This window comes from Scyliorhinus canicula, chromosome 16, assembly GCF_902713615.1.
Source record: "Scyliorhinus canicula chromosome 16, sScyCan1.1, whole genome shotgun sequence".
Taxonomy (NCBI): domain Eukaryota; kingdom Metazoa; phylum Chordata; class Chondrichthyes; order Carcharhiniformes; family Scyliorhinidae; genus Scyliorhinus; species Scyliorhinus canicula.
The window spans coordinates 95,891,802-95,916,781 of NC_052161.1; the positions used below are offsets into that span (position 1 = coordinate 95,891,802).

At 47.9% G+C, this 24,980-nt stretch overlaps 1 protein-coding gene across 4 annotated transcripts in view; it reads left to right on the plus strand.

Moving 5' to 3' along the window:
• epha8 (eph receptor A8) overlaps positions 1-24,980 on the plus strand; it is a 711,779-nt gene that overhangs the window by 547,194 nt on the left and 139,605 nt on the right. For all 4 annotated transcript variants that reach the window (XM_038821567.1, XM_038821564.1, XM_038821566.1 and 1 more), the window contains exons 15-16: positions 4,622-4,812; positions 21,658-21,813. In XM_038821567.1, coding sequence (XP_038677495.1) covers positions 4,622-4,812; positions 21,658-21,813 — 347 coding nt within the window. The remainder of the gene's footprint in view (positions 1-4,621; positions 4,813-21,657; positions 21,814-24,980) is intronic.

Sequence of the window (24,980 nt, forward strand, 5' to 3'; positions counted from 1 at the left end):
CTCCTTGCCCTATCCATGGTAGAGATCGTAGGGCTATGTGTCAGGCCTGCCTTCACTCAGAACTGAAAACAAAGATCTAAGTGACACCATCATGATCTAATGTTATTGCAATTAACAGCAAACTGATGGGGCTGAACTAAGATCTGATATGAAGTCCACTATTACCCCAGTTAATCAGGGTATCTTGGCTCAGTTTATGCTGCTGTGATAGTACATGTAGTGAAACATACTGCTGAACATAGAAACAGTTAGATGTGCAACACCACAGCATGTTAACATGTGATATAACAGTTGGAGCAGTATTGATCAGCAGGTAACATATACATATAGAGCTGCCCTGGAAGTTTGCTATTTTTCAACCCTTTGATTAGTTTACCAGTCATTATCATGGGGCGGGATCTCCGGCCTTCCAGCCGTGTGTTTCCATTCGCTGGCGGCAGGATGGTCTTTTCCCACTGCTGTCAATGGGAATGCCCATTGAAGCCCCCCACGCTGCCGGGGAACCTGCCAGCAGGACCAGAGAATCCTGCTGCCAGCGAACAGCTGGGGAATTCCAACCAGAGTGTTAATTATTTTGTGTTAGAGCAAATAACCGGATAGGCTCCACACTTGACTGTGAATTAGATAGTCAAGTGTTCAACTCCAGCTCCAGGCCCTGGATACTTCAATAATAATAATCTTCATTATTGTCACAAGTAGGCTTACATTAACACTGCAATGAAGTTATTATGAACATCCCCCATCGTCACAGTCCGGCGCCTGTTCAGGTACATAGAGAGAATTCAGAATGTCCAATTCACCTAACAAGCATGTCTTTCGGACTTGCGGAAGGAAACCGGAGCGCCCGGAGGAAACCCATGCAGATGCGGGGAGAACGTGCAGACTCCGCACGGACAGTGGCCCAAGCCGGGAATCGAACCCAGAATCTTGGAGCTGTGAAGCAACAGTGCTAGCCACTGTGCTACCGTGCCACCACAGTAATGCAGCATCTGAGGAAATGCTGCATTGTTTTTTGGTAAAAATCGAAAAGAGCCAAAGCACTATTGGTTAAACAGCACAGGAGACCTCCCAGTGTCCTGGCCCCAACATTGATCCATCAAGCAGCACCACCAGAAAAACAAATTAACTGGTCATTTATCTAACTTGTGCATTCGGTTGGTTGCCATGTTTGACAACAAGATCACAGTAATTGCACTTCCAAAAATAATCTGTCGGAACACACTTAATGAATCCTAAGGTCACAGAAAGCAGTATATAAATGTGAGTTCTGTCTGTATTTTGCTGATTAAAAAATACACCCTCTCAAGTTGCCAGATTGAATCATTACTGTCGGTGCCCTATTTCAGTCACACGTATCGCTGCTGTTAATGGATAGCAGAAATATCTTATCAGAAAACCCATCAAACAAGCAAACGTTTAATGTCATTCAAAGTATAACCAGCCCACTCTAGCAATCTATGTACTGTTCTCCAGATTTTTAACCAATTGGGTAATATTGATGCATTTTCTTAGAGATTTATTTGAAAAGGTAGGAGCTTTGCATTTTTATTGCACCTTTCGTTACCTGCTTATCCCAATGAAGTATTTTTGAAGCACAGGTATTGTTATAACATAGGGAAGTGTGACTGCGCATGTCACACAGCAAGATCCCACAAACAGCGATGAGATCAGCGACCAGATAATAGAGTTTGATGGCATTGGCTGAGGGACGAATGTCGTCCAGGCTGCACCTTTGCCAATCATGCCACGGGACCACTAGCATATTTCTGAGGGGGCGTTAGTTTACCATTTCATCTAAATGATGGCACCTACAGCAGAGCCTTCTACCATCTGGCACTGGAGCATCAGCCTGGATTATATGCTTACGTTTCTGGAGTCAGACTTGAGTCCACCGTCAGCGAACTCGTGTGAGAGTGCTACCATGGAGCTAAGGCTTGGCACCCTGTTTGTGGGAGGTGGGTGACACTGGTTATAGCCCATTTATTGGCTTGCTAGATCACTTCAGAAGATATTAAGCTTTGGCGAGACTGCACGTAGGTTACTGTGTGCAGTTCTGCTTTCGTTACCTAACAAATGTGACACTCGCTTTGGACAGAGAGCAACAAAGGTTCACTAAACTGATTCCGGAGGGGATTGGCCTATGAGGAAAGATTTAGATCATAGAATTTACAGTGCAGAAGTGCAGCTCATCGAGTCTGCACTGGCCCATGGAAAGATCATCCTACCTAAGCCCACATCTCCACCCTATGTCCCCGTAACCCAGTAATCCCACCCCACCTTTATTTTTCTGGACACTAAGGGGCAATTTATCATGACCAATCCACCTAACCTGCACATCTTTGGACTGTGGGAGGAAACCGGAGCATCCGGAGGAACCCCACACAGACACGGGGAGAACATGCAGACTCCGCACAGACAGTCACCCAATCCAGTAATCGAACCTGGCACCCTGGAGCTGTGAAGGAACTGTGCTAACCACTGTGCTGCCCGTAAGCCTATATTCCCAAGAGTTTAGATAAATGATCTAACTGAAGGGACTTGAGAGGGTGTTTTCTCTGGCAGAAGAATTTAGAACTGAGGTGTCCATTTGGAACTGAGGGAGGAGAAATTCCATCACCAAGAGGGTGGCGAATCTTTGGAATTCTCTATCCCAGAGAGCTGTGGATGTTCATTCATTGAATGTATGTGAGACAGAGATTGAAGTACTTTTCAATACTGTTATAACCCTACAGGAGGCTCAGGGATCTACACCCTCAGAGGCTTTGTGGCCTCACCTGAGTACAATTTACCCAGATGAGGAGACAGGGCTAACCCTTCATTCCCCCGCCCTTTTTCCTCGGCCTGCTGGGACATAGATACCCCAGTGTGGACGTGGGGGATCCTTCGGGGAATAGGAGGTATAAATAGTGTCATGTGAGAGTACCTTTAAGAAATGGGTGTTTAAGAAATGTACCTTTAAGAAATGGATGTTTATCAGTGATGTCAGAGTGTGGATGCAGCTGGGCTGTCTGTCAGCTTTTTACTTTTGTTTTAGGCTGTTTGCTGCAGGGTGTGTTTTAGTTTCGTTTTCAGAGCTGGATAGCTGCAGTCACAGTGAGAAGGGATATTAGTCTCTCTGTAATCTAAAGAATGTAAATCGATCCTTTAGTGATTTAAAACTAATAACTGCTCTCAGTAGTGACTTTAACCTGATGTGCTTCTATTTAAAGGTTTTTCTTTTAAGTCTTCTGGATGTTAAAAGGACAGCTTAAAGGATTACTTCGTTTTGTATTCTTTGGGGTTGTATTTGAATTGATGCTTGCTAAGATGTTCGCTGTATGTTTTAAAAAAGGTTAACTTGAGTTCATAGAATAAACATTGTTTTGCTTTAAAAAATACTTTTCCATTTCTGCTAGACCACACGTGTAGAGTGGGCGTGTGCTCCCCATACCACAATCTAGTAAAAGTTGTGGGTCAGGTGAACTCCATGATACACTTTGGGGTTCTCTAAACCCTGGCCCATAGCACTAGTAAGGAGAATATTTCGGAATTCCTCTACAGTCATCGCTTCCGAGTGGTTGTTTGCCTGAGACTTACAGATATGAAGGGAATTAAGGGATATGGGGATAATAATAATAATACGGGGATCAGGAGTTATAGGGAGAAGGCAGGAGAATGGGGATGAGAAAAATATCAGCCATGATTGAATGGCGGAGCAGACTCGATGGGCCGAGTAACCTACTTCTGCTCCTGCGTCTTATGGTCTTCATACAGGATGGTAGAGCTGAAGTAGAGGATCAGCCATGACCTTTGCGAATGATGGAGCAGGTTTAAGGAGCCAAACCCGGCCCCAAATTACCGTTCTGTAGGCTGTGGCCTCTGCTGCAGCGTTCCCCACCTGACAGTGAGCCAGGCCTGTCAATCAGGCTGATGTTTGGATGAAAATCCTATTCAAAAAACACCACGCACGCCAGACAATCAAATCTCTATGGCATTTCCAGATACCCTTCCTGCTGCTTGGAAATCCAGTAAATATCAAGGTTTCAGAGTCAACCATATAATACAGGTTTGAATCACGCATTAATCTGGATGGTGAAAGACTTTATATTAAAGATTAATAAATGCCGGAGGTCTAATTCTAGGTTCTCTTGGCTTTCATAAATCTCTTGAGTTTTCTCTCATCGTGTAATTTTTTTTTCCTTTATTTGTTCATGATAAATGGTGTCGCTGGCTGGGCCCACATTTATTGCCTATCCCTGAGGGCATTTAAGAGTCAACCACACTGTTGTGGGGGCTTGAGTCACATGTAGGCCAGACCAGGCAAGGATGGCAGATTTCTTTCCCTAAAGGGCATTAATGAACCAGATGGATTTTTATGACAATCAGCAATGGTGTCATGATTATCATTCAACATTTTTTAATTCCAAATTTTTATTGAATTTGAATTCCACCATCTGCCCTGGTGGGATTTGAACGCGGGTCTCCAGAGCATCACCCTGGTTCTCTGGATATTAGACAATGCCATGATGTCACTGCCTCCCCTGATATGGTCTACTGTATGGAATTAATATGGTACAGCTACTGGATGAGGTACTTGCCTTCCTGAATTACAGGTTGGTAATATTCACATTTTCTGTTGCAGGTAATTAAATCTGTGGAGGAAGGATATCGTCTTCCAGCTCCCATGGGCTGCCCAGCCGCCCTACACCAGCTAATGTTGGACTGTTGGCAGAAAGACCGCAATGAAAGACCCAAGTTCTTCCAGATCGTCAGCGTATTGGACAAGCTCATTAGGAATCCGACTGCCCTCAAGACCCTTGACAGCACGAGCAGGTGAGAAATCAGCGCCGATTTTCGTGGGGATAGGCTGCTGCCTCGAAAAAGGCTCTGAAGGAGGCGTTGGCTGTTTTACACCGCTCACAGTTTTCATTTCAACTGAGTTCCGTCAGGAGCAACGTCAAATGAGCTGTTGACTTTGCTGTCTCCATTTCACGCCAGCGCACATTGTCATGATCTACCCCATTACTTTTAACATCATTTCTGCTCTTTGCACCATTATCCTACTTGTTCTGAATTATTGAAAGACACTGGTTCAGTTAAAGTTGCGCATAACAGGACTGATCATGCCTTTACTTACTGAAGTAATGGTAAAGGCATGCAAGGCTCAAGGACTCTTCGTTATAATAATATGTCCAAATGCTGGCGATTCATGGAATATTTAGACGAGCCTGATAATGGAAAAAAGATGGGCAGCAGAGTGATTAACTATGGTGCATGCCGCAGAACAGCTAATGTAGCAATCCGTCAGCTGGTACAGCTGCAGAACATGTCTGTCTTCAATCAAGGTTGAGGTGAAGTTGTACAAACAGTGTGCTCATTTATTTACGTAGAATCAATCTCTGTGTGCATATATCATGAACCCACTAGAGATATGAGCCGCACATTGTGCTTTTTACTGGTACCACGTGTGTGCTTCACCAGTCATTTCAAAGACATCAAAACCGTTTGATAAGAGGCGGCTCATGGCGCAGTGGTTGGCGAAATGGCACCAAGGACCCAGGCTCAATCCCGGCCTCGGGTCACTGTTCGTGTGGAGTTTGCACATTCTCCCCGTGCCTGCCTAGGTTTCAACCCTACAACCCAAAGATGTGCAGGGTAGGTGGATTGGCCACATTAAATTGCCCCTTAATTGGAAAAAATTTTTTAAAGAAAAAAGTTTGATACAATTACCATGTGTATTATTTCCTAGATAGAAAAGAGTTACTGTCAGTCTTGGGTAGGTACACAGGAACTGAGTTAAACCATTCACCCCCTTTAGCCAGTTTCAGATCATAGATGTGGCATGATGGCACTGTGGTTAGCATTGCTGCCTCATTGCACCAGGGACCCGGGTTCGATTCTGACCTTGGGTCACTGTCTGTGTGGTGTCTGCACGTTCTCCCCCTGTGTGCGTGGGCTTCCTCCGGGTGCTCCGGTTTCCTCCCACAGTCCAAAGATGTGCAGGTTAGGTGGATTGACCATGTTAAATTGCCCCTTAGTGCCCAGAGCGTTACATACATCGATACATAGAACATACAGTGCAGAAGGAGGCCATTCGGCCCATCGAGTCTGCACTGACCCACTTAAGCCCTTACTTCCACTCTAGCCCTGTAACCCAATAACCCCCCCCTAACTTTTCTGGTCACTAAGTTCAATTTATCATGGCCAATCCACCTAACCTGCACGTCTTTGGACTGTGGGAGGAAACCGGAGCACCCGGAGGAAACCCACGCAGACAAGGGGAGAACGTGCAGACTCCACACAGTCAGTGACCCAGCGGGGAATCGAACCTGGGACCCTGGAGCTGTGAAGCCACAGTGCTATCCACTTGTGCTAGCATGCTGCCCATGTTAGCTGAGGTTATGGGGTTACAGAGATAGGAGGGAGGAGTGCGCCTTGGCGGGGTGCTCTTACAGAGGATTAGTGCAGACCCGATGGCCGAATAGCCCATCTGCACTGTAGGAATTCAATGATTCTCTGTTTAATAAGGGCACGAGAGGCGGGATTCTCTCAGCCCGGGGGCGGGACGGAGAATCGCCGTGACCGGCGCGAATTACGCCACGCCATCCAGCGCCACCGCAGAGTGGAGAATCTGTGCCATTCGCGCCGGCGAATTCACGAAGTATGAGCTCCCCTGTTGAGGGGCGTGGGCATTCTATGTATAGACATTCTATGTGTCTTTGTATAAAAGATCGGCCAGTAAGGCACCAACCAGAAAAAGAGTGGTCCCCCCCCCCGGCAATTCTCAGCCAGGGATGGCCCGAGCGGGAATAACAAAAAACTCATGTCCCGCCGGCGCCATTTTAAATTGGTCTTATCCGCCTGGACCTCAGTGTGGAAGGGTCCGGCGGCGGCCTGTGGGGGGGGGGGGGGGGAGGGGGGTCCGACCCCGGGGGGGGGGCCTCCGCTGTGGCTTGGCCTGCAATCGGGGCCCACCAATTGGTGGGCCGGCCACTCGGGCTGGGGGCCGCCTTTCTTCCGCGCCCACCCCTGTAGCCGTACGCATGTTGCGCGGGGCCGGCGCGGAGAAGGGAGCCACTGCGCATGTGCGCGTTGGCGCCGGTGTCACTGAGCATGCGCGGACCCCGCGGCGCCCAGTTGACACCGGGATCGGCAGCTGGAGCGGTGTGGGTCGCTCCAGTGCCATGCTGACCGCCTGTAGGGGACAGAATTGCTGATCCTGAGGCCATGTTGACGCCGCCGGGATACGCAACGGCATTTACGACGGCGTCAACACATAGCCTCAGGATCAGAGAATCCCGCCTGGGGAATGCACACTTAGATTAATTTGCAAAAACGGTACATACACTACCCGGTAAATCCCGACCAGATTCTTTTTCTGGTTGGTGCCTTACTGGCCGATCTTTTATACAAAGACACATAGAATGTCTATACATAGAATGCCCACGCCCCTCAACAGGGGAGCTCATACTTCGTGAAGGCCACAGGGAAGATAATCGATCCCACACCATGAGTCCATGTGGGATATTACACTATGGTTCTATGACTAATTTTATGTCAACCAACGCAATTTCACCCAATAATACAGAATAACAAATATTTTAGAATTCAGCGCATTATGTATTTGTTTAACTCGAATAATGACCTCCCATGCACCACCCTTGCTGCAACCTTTGGGCATTCTACCTCCCCATGCAGCTTTCTGTGTTCTTCAATGCTGACTGGTTGACAGGTATTTCTCCCTTTGCCGTGGGCTCACAGGCAAAGAGGAGGGACAATGCCAGACAAAGCTCACCCAGCGCTCAGAATTGGTGGAAGCTCTACTGATCAGTGACAGAAACAGATTGCTTATTGCTGACAGCCTTCAGGAAAACGATATCGAGGCCTAACTCTCTTGCATTCTAACCACTCTTTTTCAAATATGCATTGCTTTGAAGCACAATCCTGAAGCATACCTTTGGCTATTAAGTCTGCACAAAACAAAAATCAGAAAATATCCCGGCGAGTTACCACCCTGACAGTAATATCATTAATGTCCCCTGTTCCTCCTAAACTGACTTACATCAAACATTAACCAGCAGTAACTGAGCATAAAGCATTAAAGTGGCTTTTCTCCTGAATGATCCATTCTCTCTCTCCTGTGGAATTGCTTCTTTTTCCATCCGCTATAAATAGAGACGCTTTAGCAATTGACAGAGCGAGAGAGTGAATACAGACAGTTTTTATATACTGATGTATTTGGTGAAGTAAGATGTCCCGCTTGCTCCAATACGTGTTAATATTTTATTTTTGCGTTTCTCATTTGCTATCTCAGCGTGTTTCCTGAGGGGGTCTCCATTCAATGGAAGAAAGAGTAAGGACAATTACCTCACCTGGGGGGCAACAGGGAAAATCTGCTCTCTCGCCAATAACCATCCAAGGTTATACCATTGTAGTCACTTATCTGAGCTTCCATTTAATCAAAAACATTCTTTCTGTCGATAGGATAGGTAGGGCGAGAGTATTTTGTTTCATCCCTGAGATTTCATCTGCTCTGAATGAGAGCTGTGCCTAATTGTATCCTTAAGATGATAGAATATAGCTCCACTCATCACTAGTGCCACTAGCAGTCACACAATTGACTCCATTGCCAGCTCAGTTCAGTACAACAAAATCCTCTTCCATTTATGGGGCACATTTCAGACCAGTCTGTGTCATTGATTACCTTTGGAAACGGGCAGGTAGATACCAGGTACAAACAGAAGCAGGTTGCGGAAGGGAGACAGAAAGGTTAGTCAAGAAAAGGGCAAGACAAGAAAGCGGGTCAGAATGGTTTGGGACGAGAATTCCAGAGGTAATGACTGAAACATTTGCCTCCGTTGGTCAGCAGCAGGAGCCGGCACATTATCCAGGAGTCACAGGCAAATCGGGAATGGGATATGGTGAAGCCAAGCTGTGGAGGGTTTTGGGGATGATGATGAACAGATTTAAGTAGCTTCTTGAGATACAAAAACCGAGTTCGTGCCAAACCTTGTTTAATGACAGCACAGTGGTTAGCACTGCTGCCTCACAGCGCCAGGGACGCTGGTGCAATTCTGGCCTTGGGTGACTGTCTTTGTGGAGTTTGCACATTCTCCCCGTGTCTGCGTGGGTTTACTCCGCGTGCTCTGGTTACCCCCACAGTCCATAGATGTGTAGAAAAGGTGGATTAGCCATGATCAATTGTTCCTTAGTGTCCAAAGGTTAGGTTGAGTTACAGGGATAGGGCAGGGGCCCCAGGTACAGTGCTCTTTCAGAGGGTCGGTGCAGGTATGAAGGGCCAGAAGGCCTCCTTCTGCACAGTAGGAATTCTATGTTCTAATTATACTCCAGGCCTTGATAATAGAAGGGAGCACTATAACGTATCCCAATATGGGACTTCCGGTGTGCACCATGGAGTGAGTGATGACACAGAAGCAGCTCCTGCCCAAGGTTACAGAAAAGAGCTCTTTTTTGGGCGGCATGGGCTGGAATTTCGATGAAAAGGCGTAGGTGAATGTTCGAGGAGTACTTTCCCCCAGGAATAGTATGTTTCTTGGTTATCAGACCCTCAGAAACAGTGCAAGATTGGGCTGAAGCAGCAGCAGACAAAAGCCTCTGCAAGCATGCAGGCGGGGGAAGGGCCAGCTTAGAGACCTCAAGCTGACTTGAGGGCCTTTATGAAAGCTGAATTCTAGCAGCAGAGGGAAGAACTGTGAAACGATCTCACCAAGGCTATTGAAGAAGCGGGGACGGACTTCCGGTAGCGGTGATGCGGAGCTAAGCCGCACGTTCAGTGGCTCCCGCTATTTTCGGACTTTGGGGCTCTTTTAAGGGCTCGTAGTGGTGCTGTTTGGACTTTTCCCCGTGTGGCAACACTCCTTCTCAGATTCTCCACCGGTGGATGGCCTGGACTAGGAGTGGAGCGGTCAGAAAATCGGCTTTGGAAACTTCCGGTTGCGGCTATGCGGAGCTAAGCCGCACCGCAGCTCCCACTACTTAAGGACTTTTGGGCCGATTTGAAGGCCCCAAACGGCGCTGTCTTGACGAATCCTGGTGGGGGAAGGTGTCTAGAGGAGCATTCCCCATAATTTATGGTGCTCACCCGGAGTGAGGCAAAGGAAAAAGCTGCAGCAGCTCCCCAAGAAAAGCGGGGGAAGAAGGATAAAATGGCAGCCGGCGGAACACCTGAGGACTGGTGGAAGTGGGCGCAGGAGCAGCAAGCCTCTCTTCTGCGCTGTTTTGCGGAGCTGAATGCGACTACCAACAGGCTGCTTGAGACCCAGACGGCCCAGGGGGTGGCCATTCAGGAGTTGCAGCAGCAGGCCACTGAGCGGGAGGAGGAGGCTGTGGCCTCGTGGGGAAAGTGGAGTTGCACGAGGCACTTCACAAAATGTGGCAAGACCGCTTGGAGGAGCTGGACGTGTGCACGAGGCGAAAGAATTTGAGGATCCTGGGCCTGGCGGAGGGGCTGGAGGGGGCGGATCTCCCGTCGTACGTGACCACGATGTTGAGCTCGTTGATGGGAGCGGGGTCCTTCCATTTGCCCCTGGAGCTTGAGGGAGCTCACAGAGTGCTGGTCAGGAGGCCTAAGGCAAATGAACCCCCGCGGGCGGTGCTGGTGCGGTTCCATCGATTTAGTGACCGGGAGTGTGTGCTGCGCTGGGCCAAGAAAGAGAGGAGCATCAAGTGGGAGAATTCGGTAGTGAGAATCTACAGGGACTGGAGTGCGGAGGTGGCAAAGCGGCGGGCCGGGTTCAACCGGACGAAGGCGGTGCTGCATGCCAAGCAGGTCAGATTTGGAATGCTGCAGCCTGCGCGTCTGTGGGTGGCATATAAGGACCGGCACCACTACTTCGAGTCCCCGGAGGAGGCGTGGGCCTTTGTACAGGCGGAGAAGCTGGACTCGAACTAGTGTCTGGGGCCACACTATGGCCGTTGCTGTTTACGCTGTTGCTGTTCTTCAATTTTGACACGTGTTTTTTTTATGCTGGTTTTCTTTTTGTTCTGTATCCGGGTGGGTTTGTCTGTTGGGTATGGGTGTGGGGTATGTGGGGAACGTTGGGGGTATGTGATTTATATGTTCTCATCTGTATGTGGCTGGGGGTTGGGGTGAAACTGGATTTTGGGGAGCTGCGTCAGAAGGGTGGGGTGTGGCAGTGTGAAAGCGCGGGCTTTCCTCTGGTTTCCCGCGCTGTGGGGCGGGGGGGTGGAGCTGGAGGTGGGGGCGTGGCCTCTACTGGTTTTCTTTCCCGCGCTGAAGCGGTGCCAAGGAGGCGTGGCAAGAGGGGGATGACCCCATGCCGGGAGGGGATGGGTTTTGGCGGGAGCTGACTCACGGAAGTACCATGGAGGTGCGTCGCGGCTAGGAGGGGTCCTAGCCTGGGGGGGGGGGGGGGGGGGGGGGGGGGGAGGGAATACCGGGTTGCTGCTGGAATGGCCAGGAAGAAGCTGGTGTGGGCCGGGGGGGTAGAGGAGAGGCGTTATCGCCATGGGGAACGGGTCAGGCGGGGTGTGCTGGCCTGGGGCGAGCAGTCGATGAGCTATGGCTAGCCGGCGGGGGAGAGGGGCGGGTTGCCCTCTGATCCGGCTGATTACCTGGAACGTGAGGGGGCTGAATGGGCCGGTTAAGAGAACTAGGGTATTTTCTCATCTGAAGGGGCTGAAGGCGGATGTGGCTATGCTCCAGGAGACCCATTTGAAGGTGGCGGACCAGGTTCGTCTGAGGAAGGGGTGGGTGGGGCAGGTTTTACACTCAGGATTGGACGCGAAGAACTGGGGGTTGGCGATTCTGGTGGGGAAGAGGGTGGCGTTCGAGGCGGCTGAGGTGGTGTCGGACAAGAAGGGCAGATATATTATGGTGAAGGGTAGGCTGCAGGGAGAGAAGGTGGTGCTGGTTAATGTATATGCCCCGAATTGGGATGAAGCCGGCTTCATGAGGCGCTTGTTGGGCCGCATTCCGGACCTGGAGGCAAGGGGCCTGATCATGTGGGGAGACTTGAACACAGTGCTGGATCCCCCACTGGACCGGTCCAGTTCAAGGACGGGTAGGAGACCGGCGGCGGCCAAAGTGCTGAGGGCGTTTATGGATTAGATGGAAGGGGTGGATCCCTGGAGGTTTGGGAGGCCGAGAGCACGGGAGTATTCCTTTTTCTCCCATGTCCATAGGGTCTATTCCCGAATAGATTTTTTCGTCCTGAGCAGGGGATTGATCCCGAAGGTGCAGGATGCCGAGTATTCGGCCACAGCGATTTCAGACCATGCTCCGCACTGGGTTGATCTGGAGATGGGGGAGGCGCGGGACCAGCGCCCGCTCTGGCGCCTGGATGTGGGGATGCTGGCTGATGAGGAGGTATGTAGGAGGGTCCGGGGAAGTATTGACGGGTATCTTGATACCAATGACACGGGGGAGGTCCGGGTGGGGATGGTCTGGGAGGCTCTGAAAGCAGTGATCCGGGGGGAGCTGATCTCCATCCGAGCCCATAGGGAAAGAAGGGAGAGGAAGGAGAGGGAGAGACTGGTGGGGGAGCTCCTGGATGTGGACAGGAGATACGCGGAGGCACCAGAGGAGGGGTTGCTGGGGGAACGGCGTAGTTTGCAGGCCAAATTTGACTTGTTGACCGCCAGAAAGGCGGAGACACAGTGGAGGAGGGCGCAGGGCGCGGTATATGAGTATGGGGAGAAGGCGAGCAGGATGTTGGCGCATCAGCTCCGCAGGCGAGATGCGGCTAGGGAAATTGGTGGAGTGACGGATAGGGGTGGGAATGTAGTGCAGAAGGGGACAGAAGTAAATGGGGTCTTTAGGGACTTCTACGAGGAACTGTACCGGTCAGAACCTCCGATGGGGAGAGGGGGGATGAAGAGCTGCATGAACAGGCTATGTTTCCCAAGGGGTCAAGAGGAGCTGGTAGAGGGGCTGGGGGCGCCGATAGAGTTGGAGGAGCTAGTCAGGGGGATTGGACAAATGCAGTCAGGTAAGGCGCCGGGGCCGGACGGGTTCCCGGTGGAATTTTATAAAAAGTATGTGGATCTGGTGGGCCCCCTGTTGGTGCGAGCCTTCAATGAGGCATGGGAGGGGGGGGCTTTGCCCCCGACGATGTCGCGGGCACTGATCTCTGATCCTGAAGCGGGATAAAGACCCCTAGCAGTGTGGATCATACAGGCCTATCTCGCTCCTCAATGTTGACGCTAAGTTGCTGGCGAAGATCCTGGCCACCAGGATAGAGGACTGTGTGCCAGGGGTGATACACGAGGATCAGACAGGATTTGTCAAGGGACGGTAGCTCAACACGAATGTGCAGAGACTGCTAAATGTTATTATGATGCCGGCAGTGGAGGGGGAGGCGGAGATAGTGGTGGCGCTGGATGCGGAGAAAGCGTTTGATAGAGTTGAGTGGGGGTACCTGTGGGAGGTGCTGGAGCGGTTCGGATTCGGGGAGGGATTCATCAAATGGGTGAGGCTGCTCTACGCGGCTCCGATGGCAAGTGTGATTACCAATGGAAGGAGATCGGAGTACTTTAGGCTCTACCCTGGGACGAGGCAGGGGTGCCCCCTTTCCCCCTTGCTCTTTGCACTGGCGATTGAACCTTTGGCTATGGTGTTGAGGGAGTCAGGGAGATGGAGGGGTCTGGTGCGGGGTGGCGAGGAACATTGTGTATCGCTGTATGCGGACGACCTGCTGTTGTATGTGGCGGATCCAGAAGAAGGAATGCCGGGGGTGATGGAGCTGTTAGCAGAATTTGGGGGCTTCTCGGGCTATAAGCTAAATTTAGGCAAGAGCGAGGTATTTGTAGTACACCCGGGTGATCAGGAGGAGGGAATTGGGAGACTCCCATTTAAGAGGGCAGTGAAGAGTTTCAGATACCCTGGGGGTGCAGGTGGCCAGGAGTTGGGGGACTCTCCATAAGCTTAATTTTACCAGGCTGGTGGAGCAGATGGAGGAGGAATTTAAAAGGTGGGACATGGTGCCGCTATCGTTGGCGCGTAGAGTGCAGTCCGTCAAAATGATGGTTCTCCCGAGGTTCTTGTTCCTTTTTCAGTGTTTGCCCATCTTTATCCCTAGGGCCTTTTTTAGAAGGGTTACGAGCAGCATCATGAGCTTTGTTTGGGCGCATGGGATCCTGAGGGTGAAGAGGGTCTTCTTGTAGCGGGGTAGAGATGGGGGGGGCTAGCGTTACCCAATCTCTCGGGGTATTATTGAACGGCCAATGTGTCGATGGTGCGCAAGTGGGTAATGGAGGGGGAGGGGGCAGCATGGAAACGGAGGGAGAGGGGGTCCTGTGGAGATACAAGCCTGGGGGCCCTGGTAACGGCGCCGTGGCCGCTCCCTTCTACGAGGTATTCCACGAGTCCGGTGGTGGCGGCTACCCTCAAGATTTGGGGCCAGTGAAGGCGACATAGGGGAGAAGTGGGGGGCTCGATGGAGGCTCCGTTAAGGGGGAACCATAGGTTCGTCCCGGGGAACATTGATGGGGGATTTCAGAGTTGGCACATAGCGGGCATCAGACAGCTGAGGGACCTGTTTATTGATGGGAGGTTTGCGAGCCTGGGAGAGTTGGAGGAGAAATTTGGACTCCCCCCGGGAAACATGTTCAGGTATCTGCAGGTAAAGGCATTTGCTAGACGGCAGGTGGAGGGATTCCCTTCGCTTCCCGCGAGAGGGGTGAGTCACAGGGTGCTTTCGGGGGTCTGGGTCGGAGAGGGGAAGATATCTGATATCTACAAGGTTATGCAGGAGGCGGAGGAGGCGTCAGTAGAGGAGCTGAAAGCTAAGTGGGAGGGGGAACTGGGGGAACAGATCGAAGACGGGACATGGGCTGATGCCCTGGAGAGGGTTAATTCTTCCTCCTCGTGTGCACGGCTTAGCCTCATCCAATTCAAGGTGCTGCACCGGGCCCACATGACTGGGACGAGGATGAGTAGGTTCTTTGGGGGTGAAGACAGGTGTGTCAGGTGCTCGGGGAGTCCAGCGAACCATGCCCATATGTTCTGGGCATGCCCGGCACTGGAGGAGTTCTGGAAGGGGGTGGCGAGGACGATGTCGAGGGTGGTGGGATCCAGGGTCAAGCCAGGATGGGGACACGTGATTTTTGGGGTTGGGGTGGAGCCGGGAGTGCAGGAGGCGAAAGAGGCCGGTGTGCTGGCCTTTGCATCCTTAGTAGCCCGGCGAAGGATCTTGCTACAATGGAAGGATGCGAGGCCCCCAAACGTGGAGACCTGGATCAATGACATGGCGGGTTTCATTAAGCTAGAGAAGGTCAAATTCGCCCTGAGAGGGTCGGTACAAGGGTTCTTTAGGCGGTGGCAACCTTTCCTCGACTTTCTGGCTCAACGATAGGGTACGGGGACAGTAGCAGCAGCAACCCGGGGGGAAGGGGGAGGGAAAGGGGGGGGGGGGACGATGAATATATTTGTTTATTTAATTTTAATTTATTTTTAAGTTCTTTTGTTGTTCATTGGGGTTGGGGGTGGGTGGGGGGATGTGATACATGCGTCGATACGGTCTGGGGGGGTGTTACAGTTATTATGGGTTATTTTGTTGCATTTCATTGTTTGTCGTTATGTTTTATATTTTCTGTAAAACATTCCAATAAAAATTATTTTTTAAAAAACGTATCCCAATATGGTCTAAAATATTAGACACTTGTGAATTACCAAGCAACTAAATAAAAATGAAAGAAATATACACACATACATGCATATAAATTCGGATGACAAGTAAATATTCACAATGTTGGAGAAATGTATGCTGAGAGGTGGTGAGTGTCTGCATTATTGGGTTTCAAGAAGGAATTAAAGAGGTTCTTGACAACAAATGGGAATACTGTGGACTGGATGGGCCTTCTCCCGCCTGAAACAACATTAAGAACCAGAGGTGAGATGATGAGTTTCTTTGAGCAGTGCGAGTTGCTTTGAGCTGGAATGTCCTGTCTGAAAGAGCAGTGGATACAGATTGAATGGTGCTGTTCCAAATAAGAATCGGATAAATAGCTGGAAGGGGAAAAATGGCAGCGTTAAAGGAAAGGAGCAGAGGATTAACGCTAATTAGATAGCTCATTTAAAGAACCAGCAGAGACACAAGTGGCTTTAAGATTATATGATTGTTACGTTATTTATTTTTACAGCAGAAATTCATACACATTAAAGGAAGAGAAAATAATAAAAGATTGAAAATTAAATGCTAACCATTTTCACTAAGAGTAACGGCGCAATTTAACTATATGGGACCAAAGTCGCTACAAGGCTACAAAACATGACCCATAGTTGATAGGGGGGCTCAGTGGGAAATTTAGCCCCGTTTTGTACACTAAGGAGCTTCGCTCGCCAGATCACCTCAGTGTAGCAGGAAATTGGTGTGCCATTTTTAAATGACATCCCAATCTCCGAGGACCCCTGAATGACCTCTGATCCCCCCCCCCCCCCCCCCCCCCCAACCAAGCCTCAGTTCATTATGGGACTGACATCAGGGATGATTGTGAACAAAACAAAAAGAGGATTGTTGTGATCTGTGGGAGGTATGCTACTGCAGCCCCAGCCAGCTTCAGTGTTTCTTCAATCTAATTTTTTTTTTAAATTTTAGAATACCCAATTCATTTTTCCAATTAAGGGGCAATTTAGCATGGCCAATCCACCCAGCTTGCACATCTTTGGGTTGTGGGGGCGAAACCCAGGCAAACACGGGGAGAATGTGCAAACTCCACACGGACAGTGACCCAGGGCCGGGATCGAACCTGGGACCTCAGCGCTGTGAGGCAGCAGTGCTAACCCACTGCGCCACCGTGCTGTCCCCAACATAATTAAAGGATGTGATCAACTGAGATCAAATCACATGTGGGTTTCCTCTGGGTGCTCCGGTTTCCTCCCATAGACCAAAGATGTGCACGTTTGGTGGATTGGCCATGCAAAATTGCCCCTTAGTGTACAAAAGGTTAGGTGGGGTAATGGGGATAGGGTGTGGGCTTGGGTAGGGTGCTGTTTCAGCGGGTTGTTGCAGACCCAATGGGCTGAATGGCCTCCTTCTGCACTGTAGGGATTCTATGACTCCATGACAGGTTTAGATAAAGGATCTGGATCGGCACAGGTTGGGAGGGCCGAAGGGCCTGTTCCTGTGCTGTAATTTTCATTGTTCTATGAACGTGGGAGCCAAATCTGAACTTTTTGACTTATAAGAGCAACTGCAATAAAATGCCATGGCTAGTTGAGGAGGGTTGAACTGACTCCCCTCTGGTCAACCTCCTCAGTCACAACAAAGATTTAAATCTGTTTTTCACGAGGATATGCCTTTTCCCAATAAGAATTTATTTAACTCTTTAAGCAGTGAGCAATAAGGAGCCAATCAAAGACGGTTTTCTTCAGTTAAAGAAAGAACACATTTATTAATCACTAAACCCAAGGAAAAATAATAAAAATGCGACATCATGCACACAGGCATAAGAAACATGAGACATTCGAGTCTAATAAAAACAGATTTAAAAAATATACAGTTAAGTGTCCTTTACTTGTCCTTGAGGTGTAGACTGATAAACGTTGCTGTCAATTTGGGTGAGCTGGTTTCTTCAATGCGGCCAAATGCAGAACTGTTGCAATTATTACAAGATGTCAATTCGCTGGTAGGTTTCTGATAGCTGACTTCTTGAATCAGGTGACATACGTTTTCTAAAAGAGAGAGAGGGAGAGAGCGCTGCTTTTCAGTCTGTTGCCCCTTCTGAATCTCTCTTGACACTCCCTATGTCATGTGTAATCCTTCTGCAGTGGCTGTAGCCTGGCCTGTTATCTTTCACAGATTGTATAATTCCAAGGTGTTTTTGGATGGGTTTGTTTCTGGCATCCATTGCTTCAATATCCAACACTCTTCATTTTAATAATTCTTCATGAGACACCAATGAGTTTCGATAGGTCTGAGGGTTTTTTTTTGTCACTTTTACCTGGGAAGGTGGCCTTGCATTTTAAAGCAGTTTGCCCTTTCAAATCAAATTGCAATGCTTGAATTGCTATTCAACATTGGAGCTTTCCAGAAGCCGACAAACCGGCAACACCAGCTATCAGGTGACTTGCCGCGGCCATCTTTAGTCAGTGACTTTTGTTGCGTTTGAAAAGTTCCTTTTTAAATGTTTGGTTAAACAGGAAGATTTCAGATTTATCACTCATGCGCAAGTCATATCATCGTGACAAAAAAACACTCCTTGATAGAACATAGAACATAGAACGATACAGCGCAGTACAGGCCCTTCGGCCCTCGATGTTGCACCGACATGGAAAAAATCTAAAGGCCATCTAACCTACACTATGCCCTTATCATCCATATGCTTATCCAATAAATTTTTAAATGCCCTCAATGTTGGCGAGTTCACTACTGTTGCAGGTAGGGCATTCCACGGCCTCACCACTCTTTGCGTAAAAAACCCACCTCTGACCTCTGTCCTATATCTATTACCCCTCAATTTAAGGCTATGTCCCCTCGTGCTAGCCACCTCCATCCGCGGGAGAAGGCTCTCGCTGTCCACCCGATCTAACCCTCTGATCATTTTGTATGCCTCTATTAAGTCACCTCTTAACCTTCTTCTCTCTAATGAAAACAACCTCAAGTCCATCAGCCTTTCCTCATAAGATTTTCCCTCCATACCAGGCAACATCCTGGTAAATCTCCTCTGCACCCGTTCCAAAGCTTCCACGTCCTTCCTATAATGAGGCGACCAGAACTGTACGCAATACTCCAAATGCGGCCGTACTAGAGTTTTGTACAACTGCAACATGACCTTATGGCTCCGGAACTCAATCCCTCTACCAATAAAGGCCAACACACCATAGGCCTTCTTCACAACCCTATCAACCTGGGTGGCAACTTTCAGGGATCTATGTACATGGACACCGAGATCCCTCTGCTCATCCACACTACCAAGAATTTTACCATTAGCCAAATATTCCGCATTTCTGTTATTCTTTCCAAAGTGAATCACCTCACACTTCTCCACATTAAACTCCATTTGCCACCTCTCAGCCCAGCTCTGCAGCTTACCTATGTCCCTCTGTAACCTGCAACATCCTTCCGCACTGTCTACAACTCCACCGACTTTAGTGTCGTCTGCAAATTTACTCACCCATCCTTCTGCGCCCTCCTCTAGGTCATTTATAAAAATGACAAACAGCAACGGCCCCAGAACAGATCTTTGTGGTACGCCACTCGTAACTGAACTCCATTCTGAACATTTCCCATCAACTACCACTCTCTGTCTTCTTTCAACTAGCCAATTTCTGATCCACATCTCTAAATCACCCTCAATCCCCAGCCTCCGTATTTTCTGCAATAGCCGATCGTGGGGAACCTTATCAAACGCTTTACTGAAATCCATATACACCACATCAACTGCTCTACCCTCGTCTACCTGTTCAGTCACCTTCTCAAAGAACTCGATAAGGTTTGTGAGGCATGACCTACCCTTCACAAAACCATGCTGACTGTCCCTAATCATATTATTCCTATCTAGATGATTATAAATCGTATCTTTTATAATCCTCTCCAAGACTTTACCCACCACAGACGTTAGGCTCACCGGCCTATAGTTACCGGGGTTATCTCTACTCCCCTTCTTGAACAAAGGGACCACATTTGCTATCCTCCAGTCCTCTGGCACTATTCCTGTAGCCAATGATGACCTAAAAATCAAAGCCAAAGGCTCAGCAATCTCTTCCCTGGCTTCCCAGAGAATCCTAGGATAAATCCCATCCGGCCCCGGGGACTTATCTATTTTCACCTTGTCCAGAATTGCCAACACTTCTTCCCTACGCACCTCAATGCCATCTATTCTAATAGCCTGGGTCTCAGCATTCTCCTCCACAATATTATCTTTTTCTTGAGTGAATACCGACGAAAAGTATTCATTTAGTATCTCGCTTATCTCCTCAGCCTCCACACACAACTTCCCACCACTGTCCTTGACTGGCCCTACTCTTACCCTAGTCATTCTTTTATTCCTGACATACCTATAGAAAGCTTTTGGGTTTTCCTTGATCCTACCTGCCAAAGACTTCTCATGTCCCCTCCTTGCTCGTCTCAGCTCTCTCTTTAGATCCTTCCTCGCTTCCTTGTAACTATCAAGCGTCCCAACTGAAACTTCATGCCTCATCTTCACATAGGCCTCCTTCTTCCTCTTAACAAGAGATTCCACTTCTTTGGTAAACCACGGTTCCCTCGCTCGACCCCTTCCTCCCTGCCTGACTGGTACGTACTTATCAAGAACATGCAATAGCTGTTCCTTGAACAAGCTCCACATATCCAGTGTGCCCAACCCTTGCAGCCTACTTCTCCAACCAACACATCCTAAGTCATGTCTAATGGCATCATAATTGCCCTTCCCCCAGCTATAACTCTTGCCCTGCGGGGTATACTTATCCCTTTCCATCACTAACGTAAAGGTCACCGAATTGTGGTCACTGTTTCCAAAGTGCTCACCTACCTCCAGATCTAACACCTGGCCTGGTTCATTACCCAAAACCAAATCCAATGTGGCCTCGCCTCTTGTTGCCTGTCAACATATTGTGTCAGGAAACCCTCCTGCACACATTGTACAAAGAATGACCCATCTAATGTACTCGAACTATATCTTTTCCAGTCAATATTTGGAAAGTTAAAGTCTCCCATAACAACTACCCTGTTACTTTCGCTCTTTTCCAGAATCATCTTCGCCATCCTTTCCTCTACATCCCTAGAACTATTAGGTGGCCTATAGAAAACTCCCAACAGGGTGACCTCTCCTTTCCTGTTTCTAACCTCAGCCCATACTACCTCAGAAGAAGAGTCCCCATCTAGCATCCTTTCCAAAGGGGTGGAGATTGACACTGCAATTACTGAGCCACATCGCAACATACAAAGCATGAGATAGAGGGGCACTGGCCATACCAAGAGTTAGTAATCTTGCTCAATGGCTGTGAATGGAGATGTGCACTCATGTAGTTGGTGGTGCGTGATGTATCTCTGTGCGAGAGAAGATATTTTATTCAAGCTATTTAAAAAGATCCCACCAGCACTAATCACAAATTAAAGCTGTCATATCATAACCAATATGGTTTGTTCTATCAACCAGATTAGCAACACTAAAGTGAATGATTCAGAGGAGAGATAACCCTCTGTTTCCAGGAATGAAACATTCTCCAAAAGGACAGAAGGGGGGATTATTAAGTAAGGATATTAATGATATGGGAAAAGCAGGTAGGTAGTTCTGAGGTACAGGACAACCATGATCGAACTGAGAGGGCGAACAGGCTTGAGTGGCCAAGTTCCTTTGACAGCGATTCCCCATTAACACTCAGGCATCATTCTGCAACTTCTCCAACACTGCGCTGGTGAGAAAATGATCTCCGTTACTTAATTTGTAATTTCTCCAGATTGATTTGGGTTGTTTTGTTTGCCAGGTGCCTTTTAAATGGGATTAACTGCAAATTTGAAAAATTAAATGAACTTCTCTAGATAGCTGAACGTGGAAGCTCCGGGGTGACTAAGACATGAATCAAAAGTGAATAATTAGGAGTTTGAGGCTCCAGGCATGGATGTGTCTCCAATTTTTCTCAGATGCTGCGTTACAGGAGAATTCATCAACGTTATAACTTTAGCACTGAGCATTGTCTAATGAATGATGAGACTCTCAGTATCAGCTTCATGTTACCACACACTTTTTATTTTGCAGGCTGAACAGTCCACTTTTAAACAGAAACATCCCCAGCTACACATCCTTTGCCTCTGTGGATGAATGGCTGGATGTCATTAAAATGGGACGTTATAAAGACAATTTTGCAGCTGCAGGTTATTTATCGCTGGGCCTGGTAATGAGGATGAACATGGAGTAAGTACTGAGAAAGTGTGGATGGGAAAGTGCCGATGATTAATACAGTGAATTAATATGATGGATTTAAATGCCCATTTTGCAGTAAAATATATTGTAATTAAACTTTATTAAACTTCCATCTCTCCCGTGCCTGATAAATCAACCCTTGTGTTGGATTTTGGGTTTCGTGCAACTAGTTCCTTGATTTGGAAAAACATTTGTGTTAGACTTTTGCACTATTTCTTTCCTTGTATCAAACTACAGATCGCAAATGGAATGATTTAATAAAAAATGTTTTTTTAATTTTAAGTACCCAATTATTATTTTCCAATTAAGGGGCAATTTACCGTGGCCAATCCATCTACCTTGCACATCTTTGGGTTGTGGAGGTGAGTCCCATGCAGACATGGGGAGAATGTGCAAACTCCATACGGACAGTGACCCGGGGCTGGGATTAAACCCGGGTCCTGGCGCCGTGAGTGCTAACCACTGCATCATCGTGCCTGTTTCGAGCCGTGCTGTGTGTGACATGACTTCTTGTAATCCCGTTATTGGTACCACACAATTGGAAAACACTCTGCAGTTCTAGGCCCAAAGCTTTGCAAAGGGAGAAGGGCTCCACAATTTAACCGGAATGGTGCTGGAGCCTCAATTCTGGAAATGCCAGCCCCGAACCTGGCACCCACCATTTTTGCTCTGGCGTGAAGGATTCAGGGACTGGGGGTTGTGGGGTGGGTGTAGTTTGCACACCGTGTTTCATGGAGGCAGAATGTACCTGTGCCACTTCCTTTAAACAGATGCAGTCCTTACAACTGGCATGTTGAAAACATGATGGCCAAAATGTTCCATCCTCATTTTTGGCTGGCATTTTCCAGTGCCGTTGAAAGTGGATGGAGCTTTGGCTGGAACGCCAAATTTTCCATTCTCACTCACAACAGGTTTGGCCACAGAAGATACCAGAGAATCCTGCTGATTATTTGGGCTTTAGACATTTAAGAAAAAGGTGTAAGACTCTTAGAGTTATTTGGAGAAATAGGATATCCTACCTGAGAGGTCCAGGTAGCCCTTTCTGAGAGGTACGGTGACCTCATCAATTGTTAGGAGAAGACGTGAATATGCGTAAAAACTGAATAGGTTCAGCTGAACTGTCAAGTTATTTAAATCCCCAAGCTCTTTAAAATTTTGAACAAATAACAACCAGTTGCGGCTTTTTGCAATCCCACCAGCTGTCTGCTCACATAAACCTGAGGCTTATCATTGCAGAAGTGCTGATGGATGATTGATTACACAAACTATCATAACCACATTGTGGGTCAGTAAGTTCACAGTTTTGTTGACAGCTTCAAATGGCTATAAAGTCTTTGCTATGGGGCTATATAAATACAAATTTTTATATTTATCAGGGATGGAGTACTTGAAGGAATTTGAATGTATTGATATTCTATCACAGTATTGTTACAGCATCATTTGGCCTATTGATTGCGCTGTCTCTCCAAATTAGCATGTCACTGAGTGTCATTCTCCTGCCTTCTCCCCATAACCCCTGCATTTGTTTCTTTTCAAATAATCATCTAACCCCTCTTGAATATCTTGATTGAATCTGCCATCACCAGACTGTCAGCAATACCAGACCCTAACCGCTTGCTGTGTGTAAGAATTTTTTCTCATGTTGCTTTTCTACTTTTACCAATTACCTTAAATCTGTGCCCTCTCATTTTCCAGTCTTCTGTAACAGAACCAATTTCCCCCTATCTATTCTGTCCAGGGCCCTCGTGACTGAAAATCTCTATCAAATCTCCTCTTAACCTTCCTTTCTCCATGGAAAAGAGTCCCAACCTCTTCAATCTAACTTTATAATTGAAGTTTCTCATTCCTGTAAATCTCTTCTGCACTCTCTCCAATGCTTTCACCACCCTCCTAAAATGTGACACCCAGAGCTGTACACAATATTCCAGCTGAGGTCTAACTAGTGGTTTATACATGTTCAACATCACCTCCTTGCTCTTGTCCTCTTATTATCCTATCAATCAATCCCAGAATACCAAATGCTTTATTACCTGCTCTCTCCATCTGTCCTGCCACTTTCAATGATCTATGCACACATACACCCAGAAATGTGAGTTATTTTTAAAGTAGTGAAATCTGTAATAAATATGTCGAACTTTATTTTATTCTGTCTCAGCATGGCTCCTGAGGTCTGCCCATGGTGAATACTGGGTGAGTTGAAATGGAGACAGTAAGGGCAAAGGGCAAAGTGTGATGAGTCAGGGCATCTATTGGCAAGGATTGGTACTGGGTTGGCATAGGGATTATAGAGGGCTATGGGGGTGAATGGAGAGTCATGGGTTGGTGTGAGCTGACATTAATTTGGCATGAGGGCTATAATTGGGGGGGGGGGGGTGGTAGAGAGATGGCCATGATTTGATGTGAAGTTATTACAACACCCTGGGCCAGTGTGCAGTCGATTCCAGCCACATAGAACTGAGAGTCCCAAAACAAGTGAATTAACCAATAATTTGTATAATATTTGCAGAATCATTGGTCCCTTAACTGCTCAGTATGTTATAGCCACCAGGCTTGTGAGTTGAACACAACAACTGTTTATTTATAACAGGAACAAAGTGGAAACATGCAATAATTTTAACAGAATAATGACCAGTTAATCTACTATTCCCCGTTTACTGTTCCAACCTCAACCCAAACACACACAAGATAGGCATGCACAGATGGAAATAAATGGATAAAATAACATGGATTAAGATGAAAAGAGAGATGTGACTGTCCTTGCTCCTGGTGCTGAGGCTGCTGCACCGTGCTGTCCTCCAGGACAGGCAGTCATTTTAGCCACCAATTGCACTGTTAACAAGGACCTTCTGGCAGATGCATTCACTCAGAACTCGCAGGCTGTAGACTTTCCTCTGGGGGAGTCAATTTAACTTTTATTACCCTGGGGCCTTCACTCAAAAGAACATCCTCAGACCAGTTTGATTCTTAAGACTCTCAGTCTCAACTTCTCCCCAGCTTCATCTTGCGGTTTAACCATAACTTGTTTCCAGGCTCACCAGAACGTCCCCCAGCTTTACTGAGGAAAAATAAAAGTATCAGGGAAGCAGTTTCCATGAGATTTTAGAGAGGCCTGTTAGCATTTCAGGGTGAGAAATCGATTGTAACTGGGACAATGTTCC